The sequence below is a fragment of the Theropithecus gelada genome, chromosome 3 (genome assembly GCF_003255815.1).
Source record: "Theropithecus gelada isolate Dixy chromosome 3, Tgel_1.0, whole genome shotgun sequence".
Classification (NCBI taxonomy): domain Eukaryota; kingdom Metazoa; phylum Chordata; class Mammalia; order Primates; family Cercopithecidae; genus Theropithecus; species Theropithecus gelada.
The window spans coordinates 26,593,989-26,607,468 of NC_037670.1; the positions used below are offsets into that span (position 1 = coordinate 26,593,989).

Below are 13,480 nucleotides of genomic sequence, written 5' to 3' on the forward strand. Positions count from 1 at the left end.
GCTTGACTCCATCAGCTGCAATGGAGGGCTTATATTCATTAGGAAAGTTCTTGCTCAATTTCCAGAAATAAGCACCATTTAACTAATTTTATCATGTAATCAATTTAATTAAACCTGTAACATGGTCCCGATGTCACTCACCACCTTCCACTTTGCTACTGATGAATTTCTCTGTGTTCCTGCCACGTTCCTCGCTCTGTAAATCCTGCTGCTCTCCCAGCCTGAAATGCCCACCCTAGTTAAATCCTCTCCACCTGGGGCCTCAGCGAAGTCACGCTGCCTCAGGAACCCCAGACCAGGCCAGGGCTCCTGTTCACACATTCTCAGGAAACCCTGCGTTTCTCTGAAGCCTTGCTCACATCGTTATTACACCGCCAGTTAATGTCTGCCACAGCCAGGGGGCAGGGACTTCATCTCTCTTGTCCCCTGGTAAAGCAAGAGAGCCTGGTGCTTGGCAGCAGGCACAAAACGTCTTGTCGAAGGGACGGATTTACCCAGCGCTTCCTGTGTCAACTGCCCATGTTTATTCCACATTAGATACAACTGAGCCAGCATGGAGCTGTCCCCTCCTTTCCACCATGGTTTCCGCTCTAGAGGGACTAATGGGGGATCCTGCTCCTCGGCCCTGAGTTCCTCAGGGAGGGCTAAGAGTTAAGTGCCTAATGAGCATCAGCCTTTATCGTAATTACTCTTCCCACCAACCCATGAGGATAGGATGCTAGCCACAGCCTGGTTTAACAGAAGAGGAAATGGAGGCTCAGAGAGGCTGAGTGCTACAGGAAGTTCCTCTAAAAAAGGTTTAGAAAATCTTTTTTTTCTGAGTGAGAAAAAAGGTTTTCTGAATCTTTTTAAGAGCAGGTTCTTGTAGAGGCTTGAAATACAGAACTCCCTTCTAGGGCACCCTTGGAATCGACAGAATGTCTGGAGGCCACCTGTGCACCATGGTACCTAAACGCAGGATGGCAAGGCTCATCCCTGAGGCCACAGATGGCACCTGGGGGCACTCAACTGATGTCAGATGTGGCAGATAATTCTGAGACACCACACACAGTAACACAGATGGTGAGCGACCGAGTCCTGCGCCTACGGCCTTCTGAGGCAGACACTGAAAATGGAAGAAGACTAAACTATAATATAAATATTCATGGTTGTACATTTTTGGTTTAAGAACTCAAAGGCACCCTGACATTCCACACTGATGGGGCCACGTTTGATAGGCACCACTAAAAGCAGAACAGAGATGAGCTGTCCAGCAGAAATGCTTTAGAGACTCAAGACTTGGGTCTCTAAATCATTGAGAGGTGAGGACCTAGGTACCCCCGCCTTGAACCACTGGAGACTATTTTTTTTGAGACAGGGTCTCACTGTCGCCCAGGCTGGAGTGCACTCGCATGATCTCAGCTCACTTCAACCTCCACCTCCTGGGTTCAAGCAATCCTCCTGCCTCGGCCTCCTGAGTAGCTGGGACTACAGGCACCTGCCACCATATCCAGCTAATTTTTGTATTTTTTGTAGAGATGGGGTTTTGCCATGTTGGCCAGGCTGGTCTCGAACTCCTGAGCTCAAGCATCACCCATCTTGGCCTCCCAAAGTGCTGGGATTACAAGCATAAGCCACCGTGCCTAGCTCTAGAGATTTTATTTATTTATTAATTATTATTATTTTTGAGATGGGGTTTTGCTCTGTTGCCCACACTGGAGTGCAGTGGTGTGATCTTGGCTCACTGGGTTCCAGCGATTCTCCTGCCTCGGCCTCCTGAGTAGCTGGGATTACAGACACGTGCTACCACACATGGCTAATTTTTGTATTTTTAGTATAGACAGGGTTTCACCATGTTGGCCAGGCTGTTCTTGAACTCCCGACCTCAGGTGATCCATCCGCCTGGGCCTCCCAAAGTGCTGAGATTACAGGTGTGAGCCACTGTGCCCAGCCAAGGCTTTATGTTTAACTACAAAATAAGGTGAATGGAAAATTAGAAGAAAACAGGCTGAAACCACTCGGACTCCTCCATTTAAGGTATAGGAAACTTACTGATAACAAACGAACCAGAGATTTCTACTTCTGACCTCTGACTTGGGTTTCATTGAGCACATCTGTTTATTATGCACACTTTCCTATACATATTTATTTTGGGTGGAACAATACAAGACCAAGTAAATGACAGAACTACAGAGACATCCTCTTACTTTGGTGGTTTTAAAGTAAACGGAAGAGGATCCCTTTGTGGCCCCTAGGAGATCGACAGGTCTCTTTTGAGTCTCCTCCTTTCTGAGAACATTCCAGAGAAGGGCCATGGTGTTAACAGTTCGAGGCAGCTCTTCCAAGATGGCATTTCTGGCATTCCTCAAGTTGGCAGGATCACCTGTGGCCATGGTCTAAAAATTAAAATGAATACATGAGGCCGGCTTTGTCTATGGAATGGTTTTTCTTCCCATAAGGGCAGCAGTGCTGGCGGGATTAAGTCTGGGCTGTTGGACTCTCTTCTAAGCAACTCATACATGTGGTGGTGTGGGAGCAATAAGCTTCCCTGTGCATTTCAACCCATGGTTCTCTTTCACAGAGACAGCTGTGAGTCTGATGTTCCAAATTACAAACTTTTCAACCATTCAACCAAAGTGTTAGATGGGTTCTAAGACTTAATCCCACACAGGGTAGAATAACCAAGCTAAAATGTCTGCCAACTCAGATTTCACGAACACTATGACAGAAAGTAAAAAATATGTGGAAAAAGATGACTATAAGCCTAAAAATCAAACAAGTGGCTTTATACGTTATCTCATAGGCTAATGATGGAACAATGGGCAAAGGGCTGGCACAGGGATTGCCAGCAGGACGAAAATTATGTTTTCATGGCTGACATACATACATTACTTATACACATGCATTTGCGATAATTATATACATGCATTTGCATACGCATTTGCATATATACTTGCATTGCTAACACACATGCATTTGCATACATGTGTACATGACTTATGTAATATTTGCATACACATTTACATTACTTCCATATGCACATTAGTTACATACATTACATACATATGTTACTTATTTGAAACAGTCATAAACCACAGACAAAACAATACATGAAAATTGCCTTGAACTCAGGAAAAAAAAAATTTACCTTTTTGTTTTGGTTGGCTTGTTCCAAAAGACAAAAATGACTAATAGTCGTCAGACCTTCTAAAAGGGTGAGTGGATAATCTGGAGAAATATTTTCCCTCTTGGAGGTTGTGCTGTGGTGAAGAAAAGAGAAATTGGTTTGAGAATTTTTAAAGAATGAGGCCATAAGGGTTTCTAATCCTACATATAAACACAGGAACTAGAGAGAGATCACCATCTCAAATAAACTGGAGCTCTTGTCATGGAATATCATTATAATAATGTTAACCATCCTTTGTGCAATTTTACATTCATATAGTCACTTTGGAAAAATAGTTTCAATGTTTTAGAATTTCTGTGAAGATGATTCACATTTTTATTTCTGTTTTGCAAAAATAGTAGAGAGCAGCTGACATGCCCTGCAACACTGAGCTAGACTGGATACCTGTGTGGATTTAACATAAAGGATCAGGGCTGGGTACAGTGGCTCACTCTAGCGCCTCAGCACTTTGGGAGGCCAAGGCAGGTGGATTGCCTGAGCTCAGGAGTTCAAGACCAGCCTGGGCAACACGGTGGAACCCCGTCTCTACTAAAATACAAAAAATTAGCCAGGTGTGGCAGCAGGCGCCTGTACTCCCAGCTACTTGGAAGGCTGAGCCAGGAGAATTGCTTGAACCTGGGAGGCAGAGGTTGCAGTGAGCTGAGATCACACCACTGCACTCCAGGCTGGGTGACAGAGACTCCGTCTCAAAAATAAATAAAATAAAATAAAACATAAAATAAAATAAAATATAATAAATAAAATAAAATACAAAATAAAATAAAATAATATAAAATAAAATATCAGAACATTTAGTTGCCTGCTACCCTTCTCGACAATGCTAAACAGGCTTCTCGGTGGGATGAAATTATCCTCCAACCGACATCTGTGGCAAAACAGTCATTCGTTATAAAAACCATCACTAAGGCAATAAACATGTCACAAAGAGCACAACGCACCTGACAGAGAGCTTCACAGATTCGCTTTCATACTGCTTGACCAAGTCATCCAAGTTTTTGCAAATCTGGACAACAAAGGGTGTCACTGTCCAGCCCAGGGACTTTCCGAAGTAGGGCAAGGAATGCGTGACCAAGCTCACCCAGGCGGGATGCATGCCGTAGCCGTAGGCGGGCTGCAGACCCCTCACCACCGCAGAGACCAGCAGCCCCTGGGAGGTGAGGGGGTGCGGCTGCACGTACTGCAGGGCGCTGATGGCCTGCTGGAAGTTCAGGGCTCTCTGCCACTCCCGGGACAGGTCTGGCTGGTTTTCCCCCTCCTCGTGGGCCCGGCCTAGGTGGTGCTCCAAGACAATCAGCACCTGCAGCAGCTTCAGCAGCTCAATCTGCAGTGGGTGCTCACTCCAGATCTGGTCCTGACCCAAGTTGATGAGACTCTCCTCAAAGAGGCTGTCCTCCGGCAGGGCCCTGCCGTGGTGGGCGGTGGCCAGCCCGTAGCGCTTCTGGCTCGTGTACATGGACGCCGACAGGGAGAGCAGGACGAACTCCTGAACTTTGCACCTCTGCAGCAAGCTGTGGATGAATTCCACGTTCTTCCCTTCCGAAGACTTGGCCACCGAGACCAGCTGCGTCATGATCCTGATCAAAACCTCGACACTTTTGACCTGCACGTCCCGGTTGCCGAGAATGTCTCGGTGCGTCACCTTCAAATAGCAGGGGTAGTAGGAGCGCAGGAAGCTCAGGCAGAGGTAGGTGAGCAGCTCCAGGAGCAGAGAGTGGGGGCACACGTTGGGGGCCTGGGTCTGGAGCTTTCCGTAGAAACTCTGGCCAATAAGGGCCTCCTGGTGGCGAGCCAGGAGGTTGGAGATGAGGTTGAGGTGCGCGGTGGAGCTGGTGTCCATGCTAGTCCTGGACACGGCCTCGATGAACTCCTTAGGGTTGGTTTTGAGCACAGCCTCCAGCACCGAGAAGGCATAGAGGACCCGCCGAGAGTCGTAGGGCTGCAGGTAGAGCAGGATGTGCTTGAACAAGGCCTCGACGGCCTCCTGCCTTTCCCGCTGCTGCTTCAGCAGCCTGGACGTAGTGAGGGCCTGGAGCTCCAAGTCGGCCTCCTCATCGCTGGAGAACGACTCAGAAGCCTGCGTCTTGTCCGAGTCCACCCGCACCAGGCTTAACTTGGCCCCAGCCTTGAAGCTTTCTGACTGGAAGGCCGCCAGCAGGGCCGAGCGCTTGGGGTATGCCCTGCCTCCCATGGGGATGGGCGCACAGCAGTTCTCTTCATTGCTCAGCTCCTGCGGGTCGTGGGAAGGGGAGGAGAAGGAGGACGTGTTCTCGCTGTCCGTGTGGCCGGAGCTCGTGTCTGCGGACTCGGTGTGCTCGCTGCTGTCTGGGGCGCCGTGGGCCGTCCTGTCCGGAAGCTCCACGTAGTAAGGCAGTTCTTCCTCGCTCAGCTCGCCTTGTGGCGGGTACTTCTCGGGCTCCTTCTCCACTTCGGCCCAAATGGCTTCACGGTCCACCGTGGTGAACTGGCTCAGAGGCAGGTGCTCTTCAGAGCTGCTCTCCTGAGGCTCGGGCCCTGCAGATGCTTCTCTGAAAGAGGTTTTTTTCCTGTTAAACCAACGGTGCCAGTCATCTGAAAATGACAAGATGACAAACGACTTTAGAACAGAAGGCTCAGCTGTGACACATTAGCTATAGGGCGGTCTTTGTCTTAAAGCCAGACAGAAAGATTAATCTTCCTAAAACTCTCACATGAACCACCACCACCAGAGTCTGGGTTATATTACAGACAAAAGCAGACAAAGGAAGGTGGATAGGTTTTACAGAACGTTCAAGGATGGGATCATTTAATTACATTGTTATAGTAAACTTAAGTATCATAACTCTTTGGGGGCAGCAATTTTTAAAAACACGTATTATTTTTTCCTAGGAATTCCCTTTCAAGAAATGTATCCTGGCCGGGCGCGGTGGCTCACACCTGTAATCCCAGCAATTGGGAGGCCAAGGCAGGTGGATCACCTGAGGTCAGGAGTTTGAGACCAGCCTGGCCAAAATGATGAAACCCCGTCTCTACTAAAAATACAAAAAGTTAGCTGGGCATGGTGGCGGTCCCCTGTAATCCCAGCTACTCGAGAGGCTGAGGCAGGAGAATCGTTTGAACCCAGGAGGCAGAGGTTGCAGTGAGCTGAAATTGTGCCAGTGAACTCCAGCCTGGGCAACAAGAGCAAAACTCCATCTCAAAAAACAAAAAAACAGAAATGTATCCTGCAGAAATGTCAGCAGAAGACTTTCAAAGCCATAAGGATGTGGATATTCACCGAAATGTCATGTGTGTATAAAGACAAACTGGAGGCCGGGTGTGGTGGCGTGGTGGCTCATGCCTATAATCCCAGCACTTTGGGAGCCTAGGCGGGCAGATCACCGGAGGTCAGGAGTTTGAGACCAGCCTGGCCAACATGGAGAAACCCCATCTACTAAAAATACAAAAATTAGCTGGACGTGGTGGTGCGTGCCTGTAGTCCCAGCGTGGGAGGCTAAGACAGGAGAATCACTTGAACTTGAATGACAGAAGTTGCAGTGAGCTGAAATCACGCCACTACACTCCAGACTGGGCAAGACTCTGTCTTAAAAGAGCGAGACTCTGTCTCCAAAAAAAAAAAAAAAAAAAGAAAGAAAGAAAGAAAAAATCAAGCCAGGTACAGTGGATTATGCCTGTAATCCCAATACTGTGGGAGGTCAAGGTAGGAGGATTGTTTGGGAGGCCAGGGTAGGAGGATTGCTTGAGCCCAAGAGTTCCAAACCAGCCTGGGCAACATGGAAAAACACCACCTCTACAAAAAATTTAAAAGCTATCTAGGTATGGTGACACACACTGGTAGTCCCAGCTACTCAGGAGGCTGAAGCTGGAGGGTCTCTTGAGCCCAGGAGTTCGAGACTGCAGTGAACTATGATGGTGTCACTGCACTCCAGCTTGGGCAACCGAGTGAGACCCCTGTCTCTAGAAAGAAAGGAAAAAAAATCAAGCAGCAGAAGAGTACTGTATAGAATGAGCCCAGTTAGAAGAGAATATGTATAATACGCAGCCACTAGGAAAGTCTGGAAGACTACCTGCCAACCATTAACAATCCCTAGTTCTATCAACGAGCTTTACAAAGGACTTCCATTCAGGTTTTCACGTCCTCATTATTTCCATTCTAAAAATAAGCATGTTGGCCGGGCGCGGTGGCTCAAGCCTGTAATCCCAGCACTTTGGGAGGCCGAGACGGGCGGATCACGAGGTCAGGAGATCGAGACCATCCTGGCTAACACGGTGAAACCCCATCTCTACTAAAAAATACAAAAAACTAGCCGGGCGAGGTGGCGGGCGCCTGTAGTCCCAGCTACTCGGGAGGCTGAGGCAGGAGAATGGCGGGAACCCGGGAGGCGGAGCTTGCAGTGAGCTGAGATCCGGCCATAGCACTCCAGCCAGGGTGACAGAGCGAGACTCCGTCTCAAAAAAAAAAAAAAATAAGCATGTTACTACTTCTATAGTCAGAAAACATATGACACTTTTAAATATTTAAGTCTCTTTTAGGAGAAGTCAAACAGGCCACTGACCACTGCCTATTTTTTTTTAAAAAAAGAAGTGAGTCAAAAGTCTTTGATATTGCCAAACATTTTTAATAAGCAGTGTTCAGTAAATCTATGCCATGAACCGGGCATGGAGGCTCACACCTGTAATTCCAGCACTTTGGGAGGCTGAGGTGGGTGGATCACTTGAGGTCGGGAGTTTGAGACCAGTCTGGCCAACATGGTGAAACCCCATCTCAACTAAAAATACAAAAATTAGCTGGGCGTGGAGGCACGTGCCTGTAACCCCAGCTACTCAGGAGGCTGAGGCAGGAGAATGGCTTGAACCCGGGAGGCAGAGGTTGCAATGAACCAAGATTGTGCCACTGCACTCCAGCCTGGGCCATAGAGCGAGACTCTATCTCAAAAAAAAAAAAAAAAAAAAAATCTGTCATTCTCATAAGGTTTTTAGAATGATCAAACAAGATAAAGCACACAAAAGAACTTTAAAAAAAATCTATGTCATGGACATTAAGCAAGATCAAAAATGGAAGAAGAATATCAGAAATTGATGAGCTGCTTGAAGTGCATAGCAGTATTTTAAAAATAGATTTCTACAGGATTACAGAAGTAGGGTAGGGTAAGCAGGACACTTATTTTTTTCAGAGAAAGAAAATGGCAGAGCAAAGACGTTCTCTCCTACTTGGAGGTGGCAGACTATTTCTGTGGTCAGCAGGAAACAGATTAGAGGAAGCAGCAAGGTAGTGCTGGGTGACTTTTAAAGACCAAGGAAGGCTAGGCGCAGTGGCTCACACCTGTAATTCCAGCACTTCGGGAGGCCGAGGCAGGCAGAACACTTGAGCTCAGGAGTTCAAGATCAGCCTAGCCAACACGGCGAAGCCCCCATCTCTACTAAAAATACAAAAATTAAGGCTGGGCGTGGTGGCTCACACCTGTAATCCCAGCGCTTTGGGAGGTTGAGGCAGATGGATCACCTGAGGTCAGGAGTTCAAGACCCAACCTGGCTAACATGGTGAAACCCCGTTTCTACTAAAAATACAAAAAATTAGCTGGCTGCGGTGGCCAGCGCCTGTAATCCCAGCTACTCAGGATGCTGAGGCAGGAGAATCGCTTGAACCTGGGAGGCAGAGATTGCAGTGACTTGGGATCACGCCACTGCACTCCAGCCTGGGCGACAGAGTGAGACTCTTCTTCTTCAAAAAATAAATAAATAATAATAATAACAATAAAGCCCAAGGAACTATGGAGATAGAGCTTTCCTCTTAAAATAGAAAAGAAATACTAAAAAATGTAGCTGCCATGAATTGTAGCCAAACTTTTAAGAAGGTTCTTTGTTTACACTTCAGTTTTACTTTCTTTTTTTTTTTTTTTTTTTTTTTTGAGACGGAGTGTCGCTCTGTCGCCCAGGCTGGGGTGCAGTGGCCGGATCTCAGCTCACTGCAAGCTCCGCCTCCCGGGTTTACGCCATTCTCCTGCCTCAGCCTCCCGAGTAGCTGGGACTACAGGCGCCCGCCACCACGCCCGGCTAGTTTTTGTTGTATTTTTTAGTAGAGACGGGGTTTCACCGTGTTAGCCAGGATGGTCGCGATCTCCTGACCTTGTGATCCGCCCGTCTCCGCCTCCCAAAGTGCTGGGATTACAGGCGTGAGCCACCGCGCCCGGCCCAGTTTTACTTTCTTATAATGTGGAACAATAAAATTTGATAGGGCCTATTTGATAGGGCAGCCAGCTTTTCCCCTAAAGAAAAACCAGAGGTTAGAGGTTTAGGCCAGGAGCCCTATAGAGACAGGAAGCCATTTAATATACTTCTGCTTACTTAGCTGATGGGCTGCTTTTCTCTGTAAGATAAGATTGAGACAGCCAGGAGAGGTGGCTCATGTCTGTAATCCCAGCAATTTAGGAGGCCGAGGCGGGCAGATCATTGGGGGTCAGGAGTTCGAGACCAGCCTGACCAACATGGTGAAACCCTGTCTCTACTAAAAATACAAAAAGAAAAAAAAAAAAAATTAGCCAGGCGTGGTGGTACATGCCTGTAATCCCAGCTACTCAGGAGGCTGAAGCAGGAGATTCACTTGAACCCAGGAGGTGGAGGCTGCAGTGAGCTGAGATCATGCCACCGCACTCCAGCTTGGGTGACAGAGTGAGACTCTGTCTCACACACACACAAAAAAGATTGAGATAAATACAGGGTATTTATAACCCAGCAAGCTTGTTGTGGGAAACTGAGGACTAGAGAGACGGATATGGGAAAATAGGAGGACGTTTATTTTATTGTATGCACTGGCTCAGTGGATTCACATCCAAAAAACTGAGCATTGAACAGAGTGACGGGGTTTTTACAAGCAGGCTTATAGAAGCAAAAAAAAAGCAGTTAATCATATGACAGGTCACGTAATCTATAGCATAACTGATGACTTGGCATAACTTGTGGCCTTGCATAGCTGGTGGCCTTGTAGCTGCGTTGAAAGAATAAACAAATACTGGCTAAATACAGACATTTGTCCTTTCGTTTCTACTACACCCCTTGTTCCGGAGTTGGGGTGTCTGGAGTCTATTCCTTTGGTTTCAACTTCTTGAACAGCATTAGCTTATAACTATCCTTGAAGTGAGCTTGCTAGGCAGAGGAAAACTTGCTCTTCTTTTCTTTTCTTTTTTTTTTTTTGAGATGGAGTCTCACTCTGTGGCCCAGGCTGGAGTGCAGTGGTGCGATCTCAGCTCACTGCAACCTCTGCCTCCCAGGTTCATGCCATTCTCCTGCCTCAGCCTCCCGACTGGCTGGAACTCCAGGCGCCTGCCACCACACCCAGCTTAGTTGTTGTATTTTTAGTAGAGACAGGGTTTCACCGTGTTAGCCAGGATGGTCACAGTCACGGGTCACAGGCCTGACCCCGTGATCCGCCCACCTTGGCTTCCCAAAGTGCCAGGATTACAGGGGTGGGCCACCGCCTGGCCCTTCTTTACTTTTTAACCCTTGTCTTGCCACATTCTGGGCCTTGGCTTTCACTTCTTAGACTAGGGCACTACAACCTTCTTATAGCCTTGTCTGTTACTTTTCTTTGAGTGAATGAATGCAGTACTTATTATTGTTATTATTTAAATTTCTGCCTCAAGCTAAACAAACTCACTCAAAGTTTGCAAACCATCCCTTAGAAAATTGTGAAGTCAGGCCGGGCGCGGTGGCTCAAGCCTGTAATCCCAGCACTTTGGGAGGCCGAGGCGGGTGGATCACGAGGTCAGGAGATCGAGACTATCCTGGCTAACATGGTGAAACCCCGTCTCTACTAAAAATACAAAAAACTAGCTGGGCGTGGTGGCGGGCGCCTGTAGTCTCAGCTACTTGGGAGGCTGAGGCGGGAGAATGGCGTGAACCCGGGAGGCGGAGCTTGCAGTGAGCCGAGATCATGCCACTGCACTCCAGCCTGGGAGCACAGCGAGACTCCATCTCAAAAAAAAAAAAAAAAAAAAAAAAAAAGAAAATTGTGAAGTCATTAAATACAGCTATTGTAGGAAGTAATGTGAGTTCATAAAATGCATTCGATATTAATCATCGAAGTTTAATTGACTCATCAGGCTTAGTTTTTCTTTTCTTTCCTCATTTCTACCTATATTCTTTTACATTTGTGTTAAAGATGCCTCTGGAAGTTCTCTGAACTGAAAGGTTTATTTCTTCTTCATTTCTGATAATCTGATTAACAGGATTTTATAGTCTAAAAAGAATCTTAGAGCACAGAGAGAAAATAAACTACTTACCTTGTAATTGAAAGTTCACAAATAAAAGTTATTTTATTTATTCATTTATTTATGAATGACAGAGTCTCTCTCTGTCACCCAGGCTGGAGTGCAGTCGAGCCATCTCAGCTCACTGCAATCTCTACCTCCCGGGTTCAGAAGATTCTCCTGCCTCAGCCTCCCAAGTAGCTGGGATTACAGGCATGCGCCACCACGCCCAGCTAATTTTTGTATTTTTAGTAGAGACAGGGTTTCACCATGTTGGCCAGGCTGGTCTTGAACTCCTGACCTCCGGTGATCCACCTGCCTCAGCCTCCCAAAGTGCTGGGGTTACAGTTGTGAGCCACTATGCCCGGCCAATTTTCCTTAATAACAAAATAATCTGGTTTTTCAGTGAAAACAGCAAACCCACTCACTAATAGTTCTAAGTGCTAGATCACTGGGTCCTTAAATTGTCGAAGTCCTCACAATTTACAAAGCACCATTTGCATCTAATAAAACTACCTAGTGGGCCTCAGTCCCTCAACGATCACTACTGAGGTCCAGTCCCCTGACCCGTTCCTCCCTCCCCCTCGGGTCCCATGCAGGCTGCTCACCGGCCGAGTTCTCCTGCTTGAGGCAGTGGATGGAGGTTCTCTGGGTTTTTGGCTGCAGCAGGAGCAGGAGCACGGGTTCGAGGATGCGAGCCACATCCCCGAGGGAGAGCGCACGCACCAGCCAGCCCTGGGCTGCTGCGCTGATGGCGCCATCCGTGCAGGCCAGGCTGTCCAGCACGACGAACAAGGACCTGTGGTGGGAAACACACCAGTGAGTCTGCTCGCAGCCACCCCTGTGCGCCACGCACCTTGGCGGACACTGGGCATAGGGCATCACCCAACACAGGGCCCCCAGGAGCTCCACCCAAGCTGGACTTCCAGACCCAAGTGCATGAGGATAAGGGGGACTCCACTTGGGTTTCACGTTGGAATCACCAGTGGGAGCATTTAAAATCCCAATGCTCAGGCCTCACCCCAAATGCGTTATATATCTGAGTCTGGGCCTGGGCGCCAGGCATCAGAATCAGCTGGCGTCTCTAAGGCTGAGTGCCTGGCCTCATGCCTAGAGTTTCAGAGGCACTCGGGAAAAGCAATGTGGAGTAGAATGGGCTGCAATCAAGTTCCCCTCTTCAGCATGAGTCAGTGATGGGACAAGCACACACACCAATTGTGCTCACTCCCCCCAGGCAGGTTTAGGCCATCTGACCTCCCTGCAAAGTCCCCTCGTAGGGGCATGTTGTAAAAGCTGCACAGGTGATTCCGGGGTATGCTGGGATTCCTCACATCCCAAACAAATTAACAAAATTCCTAACGTGTTCACATGTGTCTGGCCTAAATTCACTTGTTTATGGGAACCACTGGCTGTGCTCGGGGGGTCATGAGCAGGGGTCAGGCGTTCTTTTTTTGAGATGGAGTTTCGCTCTTGTCACCCAGGCGGAGTGAAGTGGCGCAGTCTTGGTTCACTGCAACTTCCACCTCCCGGGTTCAAGCGATTTTCCCGCCTCAGCCTCCCAAGCAGCTGGAATTACACATGCCCACCCTCATGCCCGGCTAATTTTTGTATTTTTAGTAGAGATGGGGTTTCACCATGTTGGCCAGGCTGGTCTTGAACTCCTGGCCTCAAGTGATCCACCTGCCTTGGCCTCCCAAAGTACTGGAATTACAGGCATGAGCCACTGCGCCCGGCCATAGGGGTCATGTTTTCAACTGCATGCACCTCTCCCTCCCCAGCCCCACATGTTGGGCAGGAACCTCTGTGGAGTTTCCTTGAGAGTTAACGGTAGATCATAACGAAGACCGCCTTACCTGTCAAAGGAGCGATTGTGAGATGTTACTCGACTGCCTTGGATCTCTCTTGTCAGATGCCAGATCACGGAAAATCTAAACAGAGCTTCCAGCCTTGTTCCCTTGATGAGGAAATAAATGGGAGTGAGGAACTTGGTTTCATAACTGACCGCTGTCTTCAGTCACCATAAACCCCATTTAAACAACAGATCAAAGACTTCAGCAGAACTGACAGCAACCACAGCAAAGATGCTGCATTC

At 48.0% G+C, this 13,480-nt stretch overlaps 1 protein-coding gene across 1 annotated transcript in view; it reads right to left on the reverse strand.

The window, feature by feature from the left end:
• DOP1B (DOP1 leucine zipper like protein B) overlaps nt 1-13,480 on the reverse strand; it is a 120,339-nt gene that overhangs the window by 34,370 nt on the left and 72,489 nt on the right. The window contains exons 17-21 of the mRNA XM_025380961.1: nt 13,242-13,342; nt 11,997-12,187; nt 4,105-5,734; nt 3,128-3,239; nt 2,187-2,375 (exon numbers count right to left, since the gene is read on the reverse strand). Of these exons, the coding sequence (XP_025236746.1) occupies nt 2,187-2,375; nt 3,128-3,239; nt 4,105-5,734; nt 11,997-12,187; nt 13,242-13,342 (2,223 nt within the window). The remainder of the gene's footprint in view (nt 1-2,186; nt 2,376-3,127; nt 3,240-4,104; nt 5,735-11,996; nt 12,188-13,241; nt 13,343-13,480) is intronic.